Source organism: Pyrus communis, chromosome 8 (assembly GCF_963583255.1).
Source record: "Pyrus communis chromosome 8, drPyrComm1.1, whole genome shotgun sequence".
Classification (NCBI taxonomy): Eukaryota; Viridiplantae; Streptophyta; class Magnoliopsida; order Rosales; family Rosaceae; genus Pyrus; species Pyrus communis.
This window is the reverse complement of record NC_084810.1, coordinates 15,017,814-15,037,936: the sequence shown is the minus strand read 5'-3', so window position 1 is coordinate 15,037,936 and position 20,123 is coordinate 15,017,814. Positions and strand designations below refer to the sequence as shown.

At 36.7% G+C, this 20,123-nt stretch overlaps 3 protein-coding genes across 4 annotated transcripts; all 3 read left to right on the top strand.

Annotated features, from left to right (window-relative positions):
- The first annotated feature begins 270 nt into the window (after window positions 1–270).
- On the top strand, window positions 271–2,223 carry LOC137743008 (pentatricopeptide repeat-containing protein At1g08070, chloroplastic-like). Its single transcript, XM_068482932.1, has one exon. It carries the CDS (start codon window positions 271–273, stop codon window positions 2,221–2,223), a length of 1,953 nt encoding a protein of 650 aa, XP_068339033.1.
- Window positions 2,224–4,676: 2,453 nt separating this feature from the next.
- On the top strand, window positions 4,677–8,925 carry LOC137742054 (uncharacterized). Of its 2 annotated transcripts, none has more exons than XM_068481796.1 (6): window positions 4,677–5,332; window positions 5,923–6,176; window positions 6,617–6,828; window positions 6,971–7,238; window positions 7,794–8,099; window positions 8,350–8,925. In XM_068481796.1, the coding sequence occupies exons 2-5, from the start codon at window positions 5,925–5,927 to the stop codon at window positions 8,085–8,087; spliced, it is 1,026 nt and encodes a 341-aa protein (XP_068337897.1). In that variant the 5' UTR covers window positions 4,677–5,332; window positions 5,923–5,924; the 3' UTR covers window positions 8,088–8,099; window positions 8,350–8,925. The 2 variants fall into 2 exon arrangements, with proteins under 2 accessions (XP_068337897.1, XP_068337896.1); XM_068481795.1 differs by having other exon boundaries at window positions 4,678–5,332; window positions 8,322–8,925.
- A 7,749-nt stretch (window positions 8,926–16,674) lies between these two features.
- Window positions 16,675–18,728, top strand: LOC137743592 (uncharacterized). The gene is made up of 5 exons (XM_068483515.1): window positions 16,675–16,886; window positions 16,997–17,190; window positions 17,543–17,754; window positions 17,855–18,116; window positions 18,248–18,728. Exons 1-5 carry the CDS (start codon window positions 16,880–16,882, stop codon window positions 18,581–18,583), a joined length of 1,011 nt encoding a protein of 336 aa, XP_068339616.1. The 5' UTR covers window positions 16,675–16,879; the 3' UTR covers window positions 18,584–18,728.
- Window positions 18,729–20,123: the final 1,395 nt, after the last annotated feature.

Genomic DNA, 20,123 nt, shown 5'->3' with positions numbered 1-20,123 from the left:
AAAATTGAATAATTCTTTGTAAATGTAATTTTTAGATGATGATAAAGATAATAAACGGTTTCGAATATGAAATTCATACGCCAAATATATGTTAATCAGAAATGGGGGACAAGTAGATTTCCCAACGGAGGAACACCAGCATTAGGTGTAAACTGCGGGTTACCCGAAAATAACAATACAGTACCTTTTAGGCGGTAACTGCTAATTGTACAGTAGCTTTGATTGAAGAGTAAAGCGAGAAGCTTCAGCCCGTGTCTATTTTTGAGTAGCATGGCAACCAGCGGCAGCCCTCCCTGTATGCTTGTCGCCCAAACCCTCCCAACGTTTGAGAAATGCAGAACAATGTCTGAACTCCGGCAACTCCACGCCCAGATTATCAAAACAAACCTCGTTACCCACAATTTGATCATAAACAAGCTCGTATCCTCCTGTTCTCTCTCTGGCGGCCTGGAGCACGCCCTTTCGGTCTTTCGTCGAATTGAAAACCCCAATCCCTTCATGTTTTTCACACTCATAAGGCACATTTCTGACAGTGCGAATCCGTTGGAAGCTGTAGTTCTCTATGCGCATATGCTCTCCTCTTTGAAAAGTTTTGATGGTGTCGAATTTTCGATCCCTGCTGTACTGAAAGCGTGCGGCAAGTCGCGGGCTTTGGAGGAGGGGAGGCAAGTTCATGGCCAAGTGTTGAAAACCCAGTTGTTGTTTGATATGTATGTAGCGAACGCATTGATCAGGATGTACTCGGAGCTGGGAGAGATTGAATTGGCAAAGAGGGTGTTTGATAAAATGCATCAGAGAGATGTAATTTCTTGGAATTCACTGATTACAGGTTGTTTGAGGGTGCGGGAGATTGATTTGGCTCATGAGCTTTTCAATAAGATGCCCGAAAGGGACTTGGTTTCGTGCAATGCGATGATTGATGGGTATGGGAAGAGTGGGAAGTGTGAGCTTGCAGAGCAGGTTTTTAGGTCTATGAATGAAAAGGACGTGGTTACTTGGACATCAATGGTTTCAGCATATGTATTCAATCACCGTCCGAAGGAAGCATTGGCTTTATTTAGGGAAATATTGAATGTCAGAATTCAACCTGATGCCCCTGCTCTTGTTAGTGTTCTATCAGCCATCACCGAGTTGGGTTTTGTTGACGAAGGCAAATGGGTGCATACTTACATTTCGACAAATAAGATTAAGCTGAGTTCTGGGTTTATTGCTTCGGCTCTTATAGACATGTATGCGAAATGTGGACATATAGAAAATGCCTATCATGTCTTCAAACAGGTATCTCATTATAAAAATGTCGGCGACTGGAACTGTATGATCTCCGGCCTTGCAATGCATGGGCTTGGTCATCAAGCTCTGGAGGTATTCCTTGACATGGAAACAAAAGAAATCAATCCAGATGAGATCACTTTCTTAGGACTGTTGAGTGCTTGTAGTCATGGAGGTCTAGTTGAAGAGGGCAAGTTTTGTTTTAAACTCATGCAGGAGAAGTACAAAATCAACCCTACAATTCAGCACTATGGATGCATTATTGATCTCTTAGGTAGAGGTGGGCAGTTGGATGATGCTGTTGAGATTGTACAGAATATGCCCATGGAGGCTGATGTTATTGTTTGGAAAGCTATTCTCAGCGCTTGTGTGCAGAATGGTGATGTAGCAATTGGGGAAAGTGCTGCCTTGAAGGCCATAGAGTTAGCTCCCGAAGACTCAAGTTGTTACATTCTCCTCTCAAATATTTACGCCAAAGTTGGGAGATGGGATGATGTGCGCAAGGTCAGATTAATGATGAGACAAAGAGGAGTGAGAAAGATTCCCGGATCCAGTTCAATCCTTGTGAACGGGAAGGTTCATGAATTTCTTGTGGGAAAGGAAATGGATGTTAAATGTAACGTCGAGGTTCTTTCAAAGATAGGAGAGGTGGTCTCTAGGTTGAAATTGGAAGGATATAAGCCTGACCTGACTCAAGTTCTTCTGGATATTGAAGAGGAAAACAAAGAGAGCTCACTTACCCTTCACAGCGAGAAGATGGCACTTGCATTTGGACTAATAAACACTAGCAACGGAGCTCCTATTCATATAGTGAAAAACTTAAGGGTTTGCTGTGATTGCCATTCGTTTATCAAACTGGTTTCTCGCATTTACAATTGCCGAGTTGTTGTGAGAGACCAAAACCGTTTCCACTGTTTTGAGAATGGTTCCTGCTCCTGCAAAGACTTTTGGTAGTACAATTTTAGTTAGCCCATTTGTAAACCACATGACAGAAGACTTGTATGGTATAGCAACTAATTCACGGGGCAGACGTAAGCAGGATGCAACGTGATCAAACGGACATGTAATTTTCCTAACATGGTACACTGCCGCAGAGACGCGGGTTCAGTTCCATTGCCATTGATCCATACATTGCGAATGCTATGCATGGTTGAGAGGACAGCGACTACCGATTTGGACGGCTGTGGCAGAGAGAGAGGAAGAGGGAGAGCTTCCTCTTATTTATACAGAGTCACTGATGATCCAATTCGCTTGTCCATGTATGTTGTTCCGATATCTATGAGGTGTGGGTCCCACAACTAATTAAAACTGCACTACATGATTTCTTGTATTGCAGTTTTAGTTAGCTTATGGGCAACAGTGTTTATGTATTGAAAATATTGTTCCATTGAACCATTTTCATATGTGATTAAAAAAAAAAAAAAAAAAAAAAAGGCATCGAGCAGGCTTCAGTACTATATGATTGGTGTTAAGGAAATGATTTCCGCACTCTTTTTTTTTTTCCTCCCATACTTCTCTTTTATCTTCTAACTGTTGGATTAAAAAATCAAAGTTGTGTAGAAGGAGAAAACAGAAATCATTTTCCTCAATTTTATTTGAATGTCTAGATTTTTCTTAGTTGGAATATTTGTCTGGTTTTGTTTTTGACACAATTCTCACCAGCTCTACGACTCGATTGTATTCACCTGTCAGTATCCCAATGAAAATCAAGAGATGATGAAAGGGCAAGCATTAAAATGGCAAGTCTTTCACGTCTCACCCTGATTTCCTCTGAAAGTAAATAAAACATAATTGAATGGCATTATTGCATGTCATTTTGTGGTTTCCTCTAAAAGTAAATAAAACATAATTGATTGGCATTATTGCATGCCATTTTGCGGTTCAATTTTTCTTGTGGGTCTTCTTCTTCACAGTGACATGTGTTACTACTACTAGCTTGTGCCAAGGCGTCTCTCCACGTACTAAATGATTGGCTAAGTAATTTCCAACGACTGGACATCGATTCTTTGGTTCTTTTCCCACCAATTTTCTCAAGATAATTGGTATGAATAAGACTCCACATTTCTCGCAACTACATCTCATTACCCGTAAGTGAACTATGAGTAACTTCCACCCAGCTAGTACACAACGCAACATCTTCAAGAAGCGACCAATTCATACCTACACCAGTGGTCATTTTGTTGAAAAAAAATGGATTGAAACTTTGAGACAAAGAAAGGAATGTAATTGAAAGTAGTTGAGAAAATATGAAATTGTTGTGTAAGGTAGATGATAATGAGAAGGTATTTATAGAAAAGTAAAAACAATTTTTTTAAACAAAATTTCAGATTTTTTTTTGAATTTTTTACAATTTTTTTTAAATTTTTATTCAACTAATTAATCTCTGCCGTTGGATATAAAAAAATTTGAATTTCAACACTCCAGATTGTGCCACGTGTCACAACGGTAATTTTTTTTTAATTTTAAAACTATTTTTTCTTTTATTTTTTTATTTATAAAGCATATTAATATCCACCGTTGATCTCAGATCGAACGGTGGATATTAAATAAGATTTTTTTTTTTTTGACCGTTGAGATCGAACGGTCCAAATTAAAGATTCGTTGAGATCGAACGGACCGTGGGAAGCCACGTGGCTTCCCAACGATAACTGAAAAAGCAATTTTTTTTTCTGATTTTGTGTCGGCAACGCGCCCCCACACGCGAGTGGGGTGCACGCGCCTAACAGAAAAAAATTAAAAAAGCCCTGACGCCAGGCTGACGTCAGCGTTGGCGTCACATGGCCTCAGGCTCTCAGGCTGGTAATTCTCCACGGGCCCGAAGCTCGGGCCTCCACCTCCACTCGGGCTCTCCAACGTTGGAGCCGGTCCACAGGGCCTCGGGCCCCTTTTCTCTCCCCCGTCCCCCGAGCAACCAGCAACGCTAGGCTTGCTCTAACATGGTACATTGCCGCAGAGACGCGGGTTTAGTTCCATTGACATTGATCCATACATTGAGAATGCTATGCATGGTTGAGAGGATAGCGATTACCGATTTGGACAGATGTGGCAGAGAGAGGAAGAGGGAGAGCTTCCTCTTATTTATACAGAGTCACTGATGATCCAATTCGCTTGTCCATGTATGTTGTTCCGATATCTATGAGGTGTGGGTCCCACAACTAATTAAAACTGCACTACATGATTTCTTGTATTGCAGTTTTAGTTAGCTTATGGGCAACAGTGTTTATGTATTGAAAATATTGTTCCATTGAACCTTTTTCATATGTGATAAAAAAAAAAAAAAAAAAAGCACCGAGCAGGCTTCAGTACTATACGATTGGTGTTAAGGAAATGATTTCCACACTCTTTTTTTTTTTTTCCTACCGTACTTCTCTTTTATCTTCTAACTGTTGGATTAAAAAATCAAAGTTTTGTAGAAGGAGAAAACGGAAATCATTTTCCTCAATTTTATTTGAATGTCTAGATTTTTCTTAATTGGAATATTTGTCTGGTTTTGTTTTTGACACAATTCTCACCAGCTCTACGACTCGATTGTATTCACCTGTCAGTATCCCAATGAAAATCAAGAGATGATGAAGGGGCAAGCATTAAAATGGCAAGTCTTTCACGTCTCACCCTGATTTCCTCTGAAAGTAAATAAAACATAATTGAATGGCATTATTGCATGTGATTCATGTGGTTTCCTCTAAAAGTAAATAAAACATAATTGATTGGCATTATTGCATGCCATTTTGCGGTTCAATTTTTCTTGTGGGTCTTCTTCTTCACAGTGACATGTGTTGTCTGTACTTACTGGCTGCATTTTAAAGGGAAGAAATAGGTGGAATGAGCAATATTCCAGCAATAAGTCCTCACTCCAGAAACACAGCAATTTTCCCAATATCTTTCTTTTCATTTTTTTGAGGTGGGGTTTTGATTTCTTCCAGGATTTTGGGATTTATCTGTTTCTTTCTTTTTTACTTTCTTTAAAATTCGTTTGCTGGGTCGGTTGAGCAAGAAGGTATCAGCTGCTTCAGAAAAGGCTGGAACAGAGCAAGACCAGACCGACTTCTTTTCTATTTTTCAGGTCAGCTTCCTATTTTCTTTCTTTTTTAGTATTATTTTTAATTTTTGCTGGTTAGATGGGGTTCTGAGGGGAAAGAGGGTGGGGGAAGCCTCGAACCTGAATGAGGAGGGCCACAAGGGTATTTCCACTAGCCCTCCTCTTTTATTTTTGCTAGTTGGGTTGTCATAGTTTGCTAAAATTCTTATTTACCTGCATTTGATTGTTCCAAAAGATATGAACACTTTTGTATTTGAGATAATTGTTAATCTTTGTGAAGAAAGTGAATTTGGGATTGGATTTTTGCATCTTTTTTGGAACGAAATTGATATACTTTCTTGTTCCTTCAGTAGAATTTTATCTGATGCCGTATATTACCAACATTTCTGCTGCTTCTATTTAGGTTTTGTAAAAGTACATAACTAATAAACTGAGCTGCATTCCATATTTTTTTGGTGTTTAAATTTTAAAACCAAATTACCAAGGTATCCAATCTATAATTCTTGCAACGATTTATCATGTCGTACCACACAGCAAAAGCAAATATTATCTATATATTTGTTCAATGATTGTGCTACTAACATGGTAGACCCTCTGGTACTATTTTCTCCCAGAAATGATTGGACCAGTAGCAATAGCTTTGACTGTGGGTCTTCTTGGATGGGCTTATCAGGCACTAAAGCCTCCCGCTCCCAAAATATGTGGATCGCCGGACGGTCCTCCTGTCACTTCTCCTAGAGTAAAACTCAGTGATGGTAGGCATTTGGCTTACAGGGAATTTGGAGTTCCAAAAGAAGAGGCGAAACACAAGATCATCGTCATTCATGGCTTTTTAAGTTCCAAAGATATGAGTTTGCCTGTCACTCAAGTATGAACCAACACTTATTTTCGGTCCTGCACTAGTTGTTATAACTTTTACCAATCTGAGATGGATATGCTGCAACATTGAGTTGATATGATGGGTAGGTAGGAGCACTCATTTATGTTCCATGGAATATTAGGAAAAGGAAATGATCTCACTGTAATTGGTTACTGTATTGTGAGGAATATAACTAATTATTGAAACATGCCGATGTTATGTCATATGTTGCAGTATGCCAAGATTTGAATAAAATGAATAACTGGTGATCATCTGCACTAGACATGAATGCTAATGTTGAACTCCTCTCTGGTCTTCTCTACCACAATTTGGATTTGGAAGATGTGATGGATTTAAATATTTGCATTTATAGTGCATCATTAGTGCACCTCTCTCTCATTCCTTCTTTGATACAAGTGGAATGCCTTCTGTTCGGTTTTGTTTGTCAGGAACTCATAGAGGAGTTAAGGATATATTTCCTGTTCTTCGACAGAGCTGGCTATGGAGAGAGTGATCCATATCCTTCACGTTCTGTGAAGAGCGAAGCTTTTGATATTCAAGAGCTAGCTGACAAGTTGCTGATTGGGTCTAAATTTTATGTAATCGGAATCTCAATGGGAGCTTACCCTGTATGGAGTTGCTTGAAATACATACCACACAGGCATGATACCTAGTTTAACTACCAGACTACGAGTTTTGCCTATGTTTTATTTTCAACAAAATTTAATGTCAATCTCTCTCTTTTATGTTAGGAAAGCTTGTATCTAATATTACTGATACTGTGATACATTATTTATTTGCAGATTGTCTGGAGCTTCCCTGGTAGTTCCTTTCGTGAACTACTGGTGGCGTCACTTTCCTGCTGATCTATTAAGAGAATCCCTTGGTAAGCTGCAGCTATCAGACCAATGGACATTCCGAGTTGCACATTACACTCCTTGGTTATTGCATTGGTGGATGACCCAGAAATGGTTCCCTTCACTAAGTATCTTGGCTGGGAATAACGCAATTTTCTGCCCGAAAGATTTAGAGATGTTGCAGAAACTCTCAGAAACACCAACTATTGGTCAGGTACTCAAATTTTCTCATTGTCTGCGCACAGTACTAGATCGACCAATTTTCTTTTTCCCTCTTGCAATTACAATTTGAGGTTCAAATCTTTCAATGCTATATTTTGTTGGTTTAAGATTGTTTGAGCTCTTTTATATTCAAACGCATCATTTCTCTGATTTGAACTCATAGCTTAGGGGTTATGTTATCAGGGCAATTACTGAAAACAAAATTTTACCTTAAACTTGAAAGTGGGAGGATGGCCTGCATTCAGTATTTGGTTTTAGTAGTGTCAAACGCTAGCCAAAATTATTAATCTTCTGCTGCAGCAATTATCTAAGCTGACTTAATTTTGCAAACATTTTTTGTACTCAATTTTATCGTCTTATTGAAACTATAATTCAGAGGAGAAGACACTTACCTATAACCAGCGTATGTGATGCAATCTCAAATCTTTTAGTGTCATTGATGTCTTGAGATTATTCCTTTGCTACCGAAACATGAGAGTTGAGAGACATGGGATGTTCTTAATTGCTTGGTAACCGTCAGTATCTTTTGTTTACATTACAAATTCAGGAAAAGATTATGCAGCAAGGAGAGCATGAATCACTGTTCCGAGACATACTGGCTGGTTATGGAAAATGGGAATTCGACCCCTTGGATCTCAGCAATCCCTTCCCTGACAACGAGGGATCAGTTCACATTTGGCAAGGCTATGAGGACAGGATCATTCCTTATAAACTAAACCGTTATATTGCAGAGAAGCTTCCCTGGATTCGTTACCACGAAGTTCCTGATTTTGGGCATTTTCTGATGTTCGACAAGAATCAATGCGAAGCCGTTTTGAAGGCACTTTTGCTTGGATTATGAACTCCCTAAGTAGTAAGTCTTTCTTGAATGCTGCAATGTGTATTACATATAAAGATCTTCTGTATTTTATTGCAATGTAAAACTTAATCATCAGCTTACTTCTCTGGCACAAAGAATTCATAAGTTGTTCGGCATGATTGTACACATCTGCTGTCTCGAAAGTCATCTTCAGAGCGGAAATATACCGTAATCTGATTCACGTCATTTCTTTGGCACTGTAACATTTTTCTGCAGGCTTGTAAGTTGCTCTGTATGTATCCAGATTAAGTACCATGAAGTTGAAGATGGTGGTCGTCTGTTGATTCATGAGAGTGCTCTATGTGAAGCCATTTTCGGGGAACGTTTGCTCGGAGAAGGACCTTCTATCAGATAGTCCTAGCTCAACAGCAACATTGATTATTGCTAGGATTTTGCTAAGGCCAGTTATTCAGACACGCACGCGCGATTTTCTAACAATTGATTAAATGTTATCTACAACCCGAATTTGCTCACGCGCTTGTGGGCACTTAGCTCTTTTTTATATGTGAACATGCCTAAAGAGAAGTTTCACCTGTATTAGGAGGGCAAGAGCGCGGTTACTATTCACTCTCAGTAGTACGTGCTTTGTGCAACTCCACCTATTGGATAAGGGCAAGGGCGATTATTGTTCACAAATGTTTTTTTTTTTTTTATGGGTTGATTTGTTGGCCTTATCTTTCACGTGTTATGTTCGCTTTGTAGGTGTGTTTTATGTTTTTTGGTGTGTTATTTGTAAGTGTGTTGACTGTATGTTTAAGTTTGTTTAAATGTGAACTTTGTAAGTTTGTTTTTTGAAAATAAAAAATATTGTCTAGCTCCATAGTTTATTTCAAATACAAGGCAAAATCAAAGTATTACAACAAGCATAATTAATTTTAAAAATAAATGTCTTCAATCTCCTCGACCAATTGTGCATGAATCTTCTTCCACATTTGTTGTTCCCTCATCTCATTTCCCATGGTCGAGTCATGAGTAACATGCACCCAAACCTCAAACAAAGCAACTTCTTTCCCAATCGACCAAATTGTCTTCTCACTCTTTTTTCCTTTTTTTTTTTTTTTTTTTTTTTGTAAAAAAGAGATTTGGAAAGTGGAAAACAAATATAGAAGATTTAGTAAAAATAAATATTGAGTTGTGTTGTGGGGAATAAAGAAGTTGGTTGGGTATTTATAGAATAATAAAAACATTCCTAGTTTTTTCCTTTTTTTATTATTATTTTTCTATTTTATTAAATATTTTACAATTGGATTAATCGTGACTGTTGATTTTCCTACTCATCTGAAATCAGATGCACAAGAACATACCACGTGGCACAATGGTAATTTTTTCAATTTTTTTTCACTGTTGGAAATCCAACGATCCAGATTATCAGGCTATTGGAAATCCAATGGCTCTCATCACGCCACACCATAGAGCCTTTGGGCTCTTCTGTTAGAGCTGTTGCAGAGGGGTTCACTGTTGCAGAAGTTGACGGCCCTCTCCTCCATTTGCGCATGTATTACACATGCTAGACACAAAATAAAAAATATGTCTGACGTCAACCTTGCCCGTTGGTGCAAGGTTGGGCATAACTTGCTCGGGCTTTTGGGTGAGCTTCACATAGCCCACAACTTGCCTTTTTCAATTTGGTCCACTGAAGGTGGTTTTTTTGGGTTGAAGGGCATCTTTCAAGTCCTTGCCGTTGTCCTAGACCTGACAATTTCTTACACAACCCGTTAACACGACACATAAACAACACGAAAATAACAAGTTTCGAGTCAACACGATAACTAATCGAGTCATTATCGAGTCACACGATAAGAACCCGTTAATAACATGTCCTTAACAGGTTTACACAAGGATGACGCGCGAGTACCCCGTTTCGACATGTTAAGAAAAATAATATTGTTATGATTTTAATTTTTTAAACTACTAAAAAAACTTACTATAAAAGATAATAGCCATAGTGTATATGTATATATTGTATATTAAATATGTATTATTGTATTATTATTTTATATAAATTTAATTTTTTTATTTTTTTTATAGTATATTATAGGCAGAGTGTGAGATTAAAAATAATATAACAACATTAAAAATAAAAATATCAATAATTTAAAAATACCAAAGACATTAGAAAAAATTATAATAATTAATATACAAGTGCGAAAATTGTGAAAAAAATAGGCAAACGCTTGTGATTGCATCATCTACGCTTTGAGGATAGGTACATCGCCATTTAGAACCACACAAACCCTCATGAATAGCATTTGTAAGGGAGTTCAAAATAAATAAAATTCATAATAATTAATGTACAAGTCTGAAAAATGTGAAAGCATATATAAGCGCTCGTGATTGCATCCTCAACATTGAAACACAGCTCTCTTCATTTTGCATATCCTTGAACATTTGGTATTTTGTAGCAATGTACTAATGTTTTTTCATTAGCCTCTTATTTTGAGATATGTAATACTTGAAGGACAAATGTTTTTTTTTTTTTTAATGTTTTGAAGTAATGTTTATGTGATAATGTGGTATGCATATACTAATTCAGTATTATGTTTTATATTTTTTTGGGGTCAAATTATGTTTTTCATTTTCATTATTTATTAATTTAAAATATAATTATTTTCACAAGTAACGGGTTGAGTCATATTACCTAATAATATTAACGGATTGATTTCGGGTCGGGTCATATTACCCATTTATTTTAACGGATGTTTCACGACACAACCTATTAATATATCAGGTATGACACGAAAACGATACAAACACAGAAAATAAGACATGAATGTCAAGTCTACATTGCCCTTTGGCAACAGGTGAACTGGCTCTAAAGATTACTAGTCTAGTCTAGTATTTATATATTTTTGTGTTATATCTGCTTATTTAACTTTTGAACCCAATCAAAACATGCAATTATGAAATTAAATTTGTTCTCTCTCTCTCTCCTCTCCCACTACGACAAAAACATAAAACTTTTGAAGTTTTTTTTTCTCTCCAACCGCAGGCTCCTTGCCACGGCTTTGGATCGGCGACAGGCCTCATTCCTATTTTTTATGCTTTTTCTTCTCCCTTCCTTCACTACCCCGCAGCTCCCCTTCTCCATCTCTTCACCCTTGCTTTGTGAGCAACCTCCATGTTTTGATGGAGTTCCTCTCCCAAACCCTATCTCTACGCCCTATTTTCGAGATAGATCTATGAGTTGGGGTTCGATATGTGGTTGTGGTGGGTAGGGGTGCAATTCGAGCAAATTGGGCGGTTTGAAGGGTCAACTCAATCCTAACCCAACATTCACATTTCGGGCTCAAGTCCGAGTTGAGTTTCATTCAGGTTTATTCGGATTTGAATTTAATTGGGTTCAGGTTTACTTGGGTTGGATTTGAGTTGTCCAACTTTTCTTTAGTTTAACCCTTTAACAACTTATTTTGCAATAATTTTTTAAAAATTAAGCCAAATAGCATCAAAGCAAGTTAACCTCAGTATTATAAATCAATCAAAACTTCAATTCAATTCTACAAATTGATATCCACTTAAAAGTGAAACCAAATACGCAAGTTTTAACCATGCAAAGTTTGAATTAAAAATAGAAGATACCAGAGCTTGTACAAAAAGGGAAAAAAAAAAAAACTCAACACTTCATATCCAAATATAAACAAACGCCGAACTCAAGTCTTGTTGTCCAAATTCAATTTGCATCTCTATTAAATAAGAAAAATAGTTAGTTGTATATCATATATTCACAACTATCATTATAATCCTTTAAAATAAAGTACATGAGGACCTACAAATTACCAAATAGAATCAAGTTTAGTGCTCCATGAAACCCCAGTGCTCAAAAGCTTCACACTATCAACTCTACCAATAAATGAAATTGTACCAAATATTATAAAAGGTTGTTGGTTGTTGGACTTGGGTGTAATATGTGCATTAGTTCATTTGGGTTTAATCGGGTTAGAGTGGGTTGATAAATCCGGTTGGGCTTTGGCGGGCAACAAATCAACCCCACCCAACCTAACAAATGAACGGGTTGAAGTTACGTTAGGGTTCGGATGAGTTATAACTAAGAAAAAACCCGCTTGTTTGGGTTTAAATTTGCGTTGGACGTGAGCGAGTTCGGGTTGGCCAAACTCAAATTGCACCCTTAATGGTGGGTCGAAATGAATGAGGATCTTTTATGGATTCTTAAATCGTGTTCGTTCATCATACATCGTGCGGCCAGACATTATTTTAAATACTTTTATTTAAAATTAAATATAAATAGTACCTGACGAAAATTAGCCGTATGATATACGATGAACGGACAGGATTTAAAGATTCTCAGAATCCTCACAAATAAGATTCAGAGAGGATCCTCCTGGGGTCGAAACCACCTTCTTCCACTTGGTTTCCATGGTGGACACGCGCTCATCAGTCGTTCCAGCGCTCCTTGGCCATAACTGTCACAAATTCATATCAAGTCAACGATGTTACAGAACCACAACGAACCAACGACGAACCCACAGTAGCCTATGGCTCGATCTATAGCTTGGTAGCCTTGTACATGGTCAAATTGGTGTGGAGTCTCCTTACTTGGGTCATGATTGTTGTGTATCCATATGGCGCTGTTGCTAATGTCAAGACTTACGTGTCCTTTTTTATTGTGGAGATGAGTCGACGTTGGTTTCCTTCTCGACTTAGTTGTAATTGGTACCGCCTAGCAGTTTGTGTGACCTAGTGTTTTATTGATTTGGCATTGTGTGTTCCTCAGTTTTGAATATGTCACCACTGATCTATTGTAGGAGATCCGCACAACTAGTTCTTGTGTTTTGTTGTGGTGGCCATGTAGGGGGAGATATTGTTGTTGTGTTGTTCTTTATTCTCTTAAGATTACAAATTTAATCATCGAAAAAGATGCACCCAATTGGTACTCTCTTATAATTGTATTGTAACCGTATTCTCTATCAATGGAATATCGCTTCAGTTAAAAAAAAATTAAAAGTTAAAAATTAAAAAATTAAAAATTTTTGAACCAAGTCAATATTACATCTTCCTCCCTTGAGACCAAGTCTAGATATATGTATTTATTTTCATGGGGCTTTTAGATCCAGGTCCAAAAACGTAGAGTGTTTTTAGGAGTGAGTCCAGTTATCTAATTATATGTTTTTATTTCTTTTATACTCATTTTATATTTTCTAAAAATATTAAAAATCAATTAAAATCTTCTAATATTATGCATTTTCCAACTCCAAAAAAAAATATTTAATATCTTATAACAAAAAAACTAATATACTAACATAAATTTATCTGCAAAGCATTCTATCCTAACTCAAGTACCAAATATATGAATGTATATAGGGGCTTTTAGATCCAGGTCCAAAAACGTAGAGTGTTTTTAGGAGTGAGTCCAGTTATCTAATTATATGTTTTTATTTCTTTTATACTCATTTTATATTTTCTAAAAATATTAAAAATCAATTAAAATCTTCTAATATTATGCATTTTCCAACTCCAAAAAAAAATATTTAATATCTTATAACAAAAAAACTAATATACTAACATAAATTTATCTGCAAAGCATTCTATCCTAACTCAAGTACCAAATATATGAATGTATATAATACCTATACGTGAGATATGAAACCTAATTAAAAGGTAGAAAAAACATAACATACCTACAAGCAAGACACATTAATCTGTGACAGGTTGATTATAAAAAAAGAATATGTCATATAGGTAGATAAATATAATTAACCTGTGATATAGGTTGATTATAAAAATTAAAAATAAAATCTATAAATGGGGTTTAAAGCAGGAGGAAGAACGAGAAATAACAAAAAGATAAATAAAAAGAAATAAGCAAAGAGATAATTGGGAAGAAATTTGATTTTTATAATAAATCTTATTATTGAACAAATAACTATTGATAATTAAATAATTAAATATAACAAATTGGACTTATTTTAATAAACTGGACTATTCCTACTATTGGCTCAAAAAATTGAACTTATATCAAGTTTCCCCTATTTTATTTTCATTAAACTTTAAGAACACGTTTTCATTCAAAAAAAGAACACGTATGTGTTGACAACATCAATTCGAACACTTATTGGGCATGTGATTGTTGGACCGGTAGACTCGGGCCTTGATTGAGCCCAGCCCGTATCGTCTCGACTCTTTTCCTTCTTCTTATATTGATCATTCACTAGAATGCATTCATAATGCAAGTGCAATTTACCATTATTCTATTCTAAATTAATAGAACACAAATTTGAGGTGCAACTTTCGTATGTTACATTTTTTGGTATATTTTTTTTCAGTTTTCTTATGTGACGTAGTGTATTTCTCATGCAATTTTATATGTATCATCGAATGTTGCAAGAAAATTTCAAGATATAATATTTACTTTGTAGCTTAATAATGCTAGTCACGAAATTTATTAATGAAATTTGAATAATTAGTATTGTTTGACCTTTTATAATGTGGCACCCGTGTTTATTTTGTTGGAAATAGTTTTGAGTTCAGAACGATTTAAATAACGATATTTATTAAAATAACTTTAAAAATACTTTAAAGATGTGTACAAGACACAAATCTGGCAACTCTAAATGACTAAACTAAAGAGGACAAGATCCGCACAAACAGCTAAAAAACACATAGCTCTAAGATCTAGAATAATATATATCGGAATATTAGAGTTGGTTGGGAATTGCTTTTAAAATGACTGAAAATACTTTTGGTGAAAATATTTTTTGAACCAATTCTTAGTATAAATGCAAGTAAACCCTGAAAAAACATTTGAAGTACTTCATGCAAAAAGCACATAACTAGTGTTTCTTTCAAGAATCATTTCAAGTGCTTTTAGAACCTAAAAACATTTTATCTAAAAACGTTTTTAATAATTTTAAAAGTACTTCCAACCGTGTTCTTAATACCTAGAAATTTATTGTGTTGTGTTTAGAAATTGGAATCATGTTAAAAGTGAGGCACCAATGTTAAGTCCCACAAGCAAGAAACAATAAACGGAGGAATATGCTCGTGCGTGGGGGTATAAACCCTAGAATCAGGATCTCATTGGAGGATCAATTACAACAAACAGTGACGTTCATGTTCCTGTATTAAAATTCCGTGAACTATTTATCGGTAAAGAATTTGAACCTTATTTCCCCACGAGATTTTTGTCAACCGAAGAAACAGACACAAGACCTCGTGTATAGAAGTAAATGCTCTTACGCTACAAGTCCATAGCAAAAGTAAGTTGTCCATCTTTCTATTTTCTCTTAAAAGGTAATTTCGCACCTCGCACGCTAACGTCCCTGCGGATAAAAGTAAAATAAAATAAAATTGTTTTTATATATTGGTATGAAATATAAGGGTGGTTTGTGTTCGGGAGGGGAGGTGGAACTCGTTCTCTCTTTTTTCGTTGTGTTTTAGCAGAGTTTAGAATTAATGAACTCGTTTTGTAATTATTTTGGAGGTCAATACTTTGATGATTAGGATTTTCTTTAACTCATTGTGTCTCGGATAAAAACTCTTTGTATTATCTCAGTACATGATTTGGAAGATAATAATCCAAATTAGTTCTTAATCGAAAGTTTATGTTGTTCTTTGCGTGCAAGCTACCAGCTAACATGTGCCACGTGGCTGTTACATCAGCCGGTTAGAATCGGATTGCCAAACTCACTAACCGGCGATGTGAGCTGGCCTATGGCAACACAGAAGCACCTAACTGCATCAGATGCTGCTGCTTCGATCTCACCTGCATCAGATGCTGCTGCTTCGATCTCACCTGCATCAGAGGGTGCTGCTTCGATCTCACAAATGATTGGTAAATCAAAATACTCTCAACGCAATTGTTTGTGCTCTGCATGCTAATCATTTGTATATCCTTGATTTATGTTTTTACAATAATCATGTAGTGTAGGAATTAAAGGAGGCCAATTTACAAATTCTAAGTTAAACGTAGAAGAGAGATAAATACAATGACAACCAAGAGCCAACCTTTTTACATATAAAGTGATAGTCAAGCTAAATGTGACGAGTGTGAGCAAAGATTAATTAGATTATCAACAAGATAATTAGTAATGAGATTGTCGTAATAAAGCAGAACGTGTAAGGGTAGCCAAACACCTAGTTCATAGAGGAGTAAACAAAGCTAAGCAGTCTACGCACAAGCATAAGCAAGAAAACGATATTCAAATTCAGCACTAGAGCAAGAGACGATTGGTTGCTTCTTGGATTGGGTTCAAAAATAACAGTAGTGATGTAACTCATAACATGTCGTTCTTGTTAAGTCAAGAGAGGATGATTGGGGTTAGGGACTTGAGGAGATGTTTACAATGTATAGGGTTAGACATAATCCATATGCAGTTCCTAAATTAAATACAATAAAAACTACATACACAATAAATCTTAATAAAAAATAATAATACAGAGATGATGATTCTACTCTAACACACCATCCAACCGCCATTTCCTCGCAACGAAGGGATAGTTGGTATCAGTCAATGTGTCACCAAAATCGTGGCTGTGGTCGCCGGAGTTAGAGCGGTTTTCGTCGGTCGTGACAACGGAGTACGGTGGGAGAGGTAGAAAAATGGAAAATTAGAGAGAGAGGGCGATGAGGGGTAAAATGGGAAATTCAATGGGAAAAATATACGTAGAAGGTGTAGATAGCAAATTGGTAGGGTACATATAGAAATACAATGATAGTAGGATACAGATTCTCCTATCCGCGGAACATTCAAAAGTATATCCAGGTAAAACCCACCAATCTCTTAACCTTTTGAAATCCCAGAAACCCAACAGAGAAAATCATGCCAGGTGAGTTTTCAAATTTCTCTTCTTCTTTTTTCAATTGAATTTTTGGGTCCAAGAAATTAAATTTGAAATTAATTAGATCCAATCTGCCATTTTTGGTTATGTTTTTTCAGGAAAGAATTCAAAAACAAGTGCTGTGGCTGAAGAAGCAGAAGAAGTTGCTGGAGCTTCACCAAGAATCAAGCTTGCAGATGGAAGGCATCTGGCCTACAGAGAAAGTGGGGTCCCCAAGAACAAGGCAAACTACAAGATCATCATGGTTCATGGCTTTGGAAGCTCCAAGGAAATGAGTTTCCTGGCTCCCCAAGTAACTACTCTCTTTCAATCTCTCTTTTCTTAACCATGCTTGTAACTCAGTTGGCTAAGAGTATTCCGCCTTCACCGGGCTTCTCGGTTTTATAGTATTGCTTGTATCGAAAAATTGTGAATCTTGATTAAGTGTGAACGTTAAAAATTTAATTTTTGAGGTTGGTAAACATTTGTTCTGAAAATTTATATCTTCATAAGTCAACGAATTGAAACATTGATCATACATATATGTGTATATATACACTTGTTTTACAAGAAAAGTTCTTGATTTCGATTATATAGTTCCGATGCATCAGTTTAAAATAAAACTGTGAAGATGGGTTGAGTTTTCACAGTGGTTCAGTTTCCAGGAATTAATTGATGAGTTGGGGATATATTTCCTGCTCTACGACCGGGCAGGTTATGGAGAAAGTGATCCAAATCCAAAGCGTTCGGTCAAGAGTGAAGCCCTTGACATCGAACAACTAGCCGATCAGTTAGAGCTAGGCTCGAAGTTTTATGTCATTGGAGTCTCAATGGGATCATATTCCACCTGGAGTTGCATCAAACATATACCGCAGAGGTAAATACGCTCGGTTTTGGATTCTAGGTTCATGACTTTCGGCTTCATTCAATTCGAATAGTTTCTCTTCACATTTCTTATACCACATTTGCTTGTGTAGGCTCGCAGGTGTGGCCTTAGTAGTTCCAGTTGTCAATTACCAATGGCCTTCTCTTCCCAAGAAACTGATAAAGGATGATTATCGGAGAAAACTCATCCATTGGGGCCTCTTGTTTGCAGAATTTGCCCCGGGACTACTGCGGTGGTGGGTAACTCAGAAATGGCTCCCCTCAACGTCTGTCATGGAAAGAAACCCGGTATTCTTCAACAGCAAAGACATGGATGTCCTCAAAATAATACCAGGCTTCCCAATGCTGACTCAGGTAAAACCAAGTCAGAACGTTGGCTCCATAGTGTTATGTAGTCAAGGCTGCTTCCCCATGAACCGAATTTTCATATTAATCGTTTCTGTCTCGCGATTACTGTAACAATGTTTATGTATGCACACCTACAGGAGAATCTACGGCAACGAGTGGTTTTCAATACTCTGCATCGTGACTTCAAATTGGCATTCTCTCCTTGGGATTTCGATCCAATGGATCTCAGTAACCCATTCCCACAAAACCAGCGGTCTGTTCACATTTGGCAAGGTTACGAAGATAAGGTTGTGCCGTTTCAACTTCAGAGATTCATTTCAAGTAAGCTGCCGTGGATTCAGTATCACGAAGTTCCCGATGGCGGACATTTGATTGTGCATTATGCCGGTTTAAGTGAGGCGATTCTGAGGGCGCTTTTGCTCGGAGAAGAACATCCCCATTACAAACCTAGTATACCCAAACTTGTTTCATAGTGTGTTAAATATTATTCTTAAAATGTCCAAAAGTGTTGATTGTGTAAATGGTTAATTCTTTTAAAGCAAGCAATGTACATGAGATTTGTTGTTATTGGAAGAAGACAGTTTCTTTCTTTTAGAAAAGGAATGATTACATAGAATATCCTCTGAAAATATTCTCAAAACTTCATAGGATATCCTAACTTTTCTAAGCCTTCTGACTTTAATTTTGTTTTCAATTCGAAATGAACAATTTAAAGTTTTTTCATACGACAATATATTTACCGTAAAAGGTGGGAGGAATAAATTTGTATCGAACTTGTCATTCTTAATGGCGACAGAATTAGTTTAAACTTAATTAGTACCAATTTAGGTTTGTTAATATCAATCCAAACATCCCAATTGTTTTCAAAGAGACTACATTATCATGTATCATCCCTTTCAAGTCACATTCGCAAACTACTAAAAAAACTGTACAGCTCGTCGTTCTCTTCACGGTACGAAAATTGTGTTAACCAGGTGAATGCCTTAGCAGCCATGAAAATTGTTCATCCATCTCATCAGTAGAGCACGTCATTTTTTGTCAAGTAACATCTTTTTCACCGATAACCTTGGTAATCAAGCCAGTAAATTGTGGTTTAACCAAGCTCCGTTAAGCACATTTACTGTATCGCTAAGGCATTTTGCTAAGGTCAGTTCGTACGTGCGTGTAGATGATTTCTGACCATTGACAGAATGTGGACTCAACATGGAACAATTGTCGGAAATCGCTCTTGCACGTGTAGATTGATCATAACACTTCTCTAAAGCTTGGATGCATCATTATCATTCACATTCGACGATCAAAATTTTGAAGTCGCATTTCACAATGGGCAAAAATGCCTCTCGGTTGACATTGAAATCAAACAAACTTCAGACAGATAATTCAGAAACCAGAGCTTGCAAAGTTGACATTTAATCGGTCATCTGTGTATAGTGGCCTCATTCTCGAAGAGTCAATCTTGCTCAAACTGTGTTAGGGTGACTCCCTTCACCCCCATGAAAATCGACTGTCCGCATCAGCGCAGTTTGGCAATTTTTTCAAGCATATTTTTCACCCAAGACCTGTAACTTAATCAACACGCCACCGATGTCTAACCTGTCGATTAGATACAACTAACTGTAAGAAAAACAAGCAGTTGACGCAACCATTGAGACAAGAACAAAGCATTGAAGAGCTACTTACACTTTAATTTGTGCCTATTTTCTGTTTAATCAATTCCGCTATCACATTCGATTTCACTGCAAATTAAAAACAATGAACACTTTCAATGACATGCTGCAGTTAAAATGATCAAGAATTAATCGTAGACGAGCAAAATCTAAAACTTTCGAGAGAAATTAACATTTAAAATGTCAGTTGGCTTAACATAGAAAGCCGTTGATTAATTGAGAGAAATTAACTAAACTCAAAACTAAGACTCACAGATCGTTTGTGTTCAATATATACATGCATGTTTAAGCTGGAGAGAGAAGTAAGCTCTTTTAAATTTACAACAGAAACTAAACTCAGAAGTAC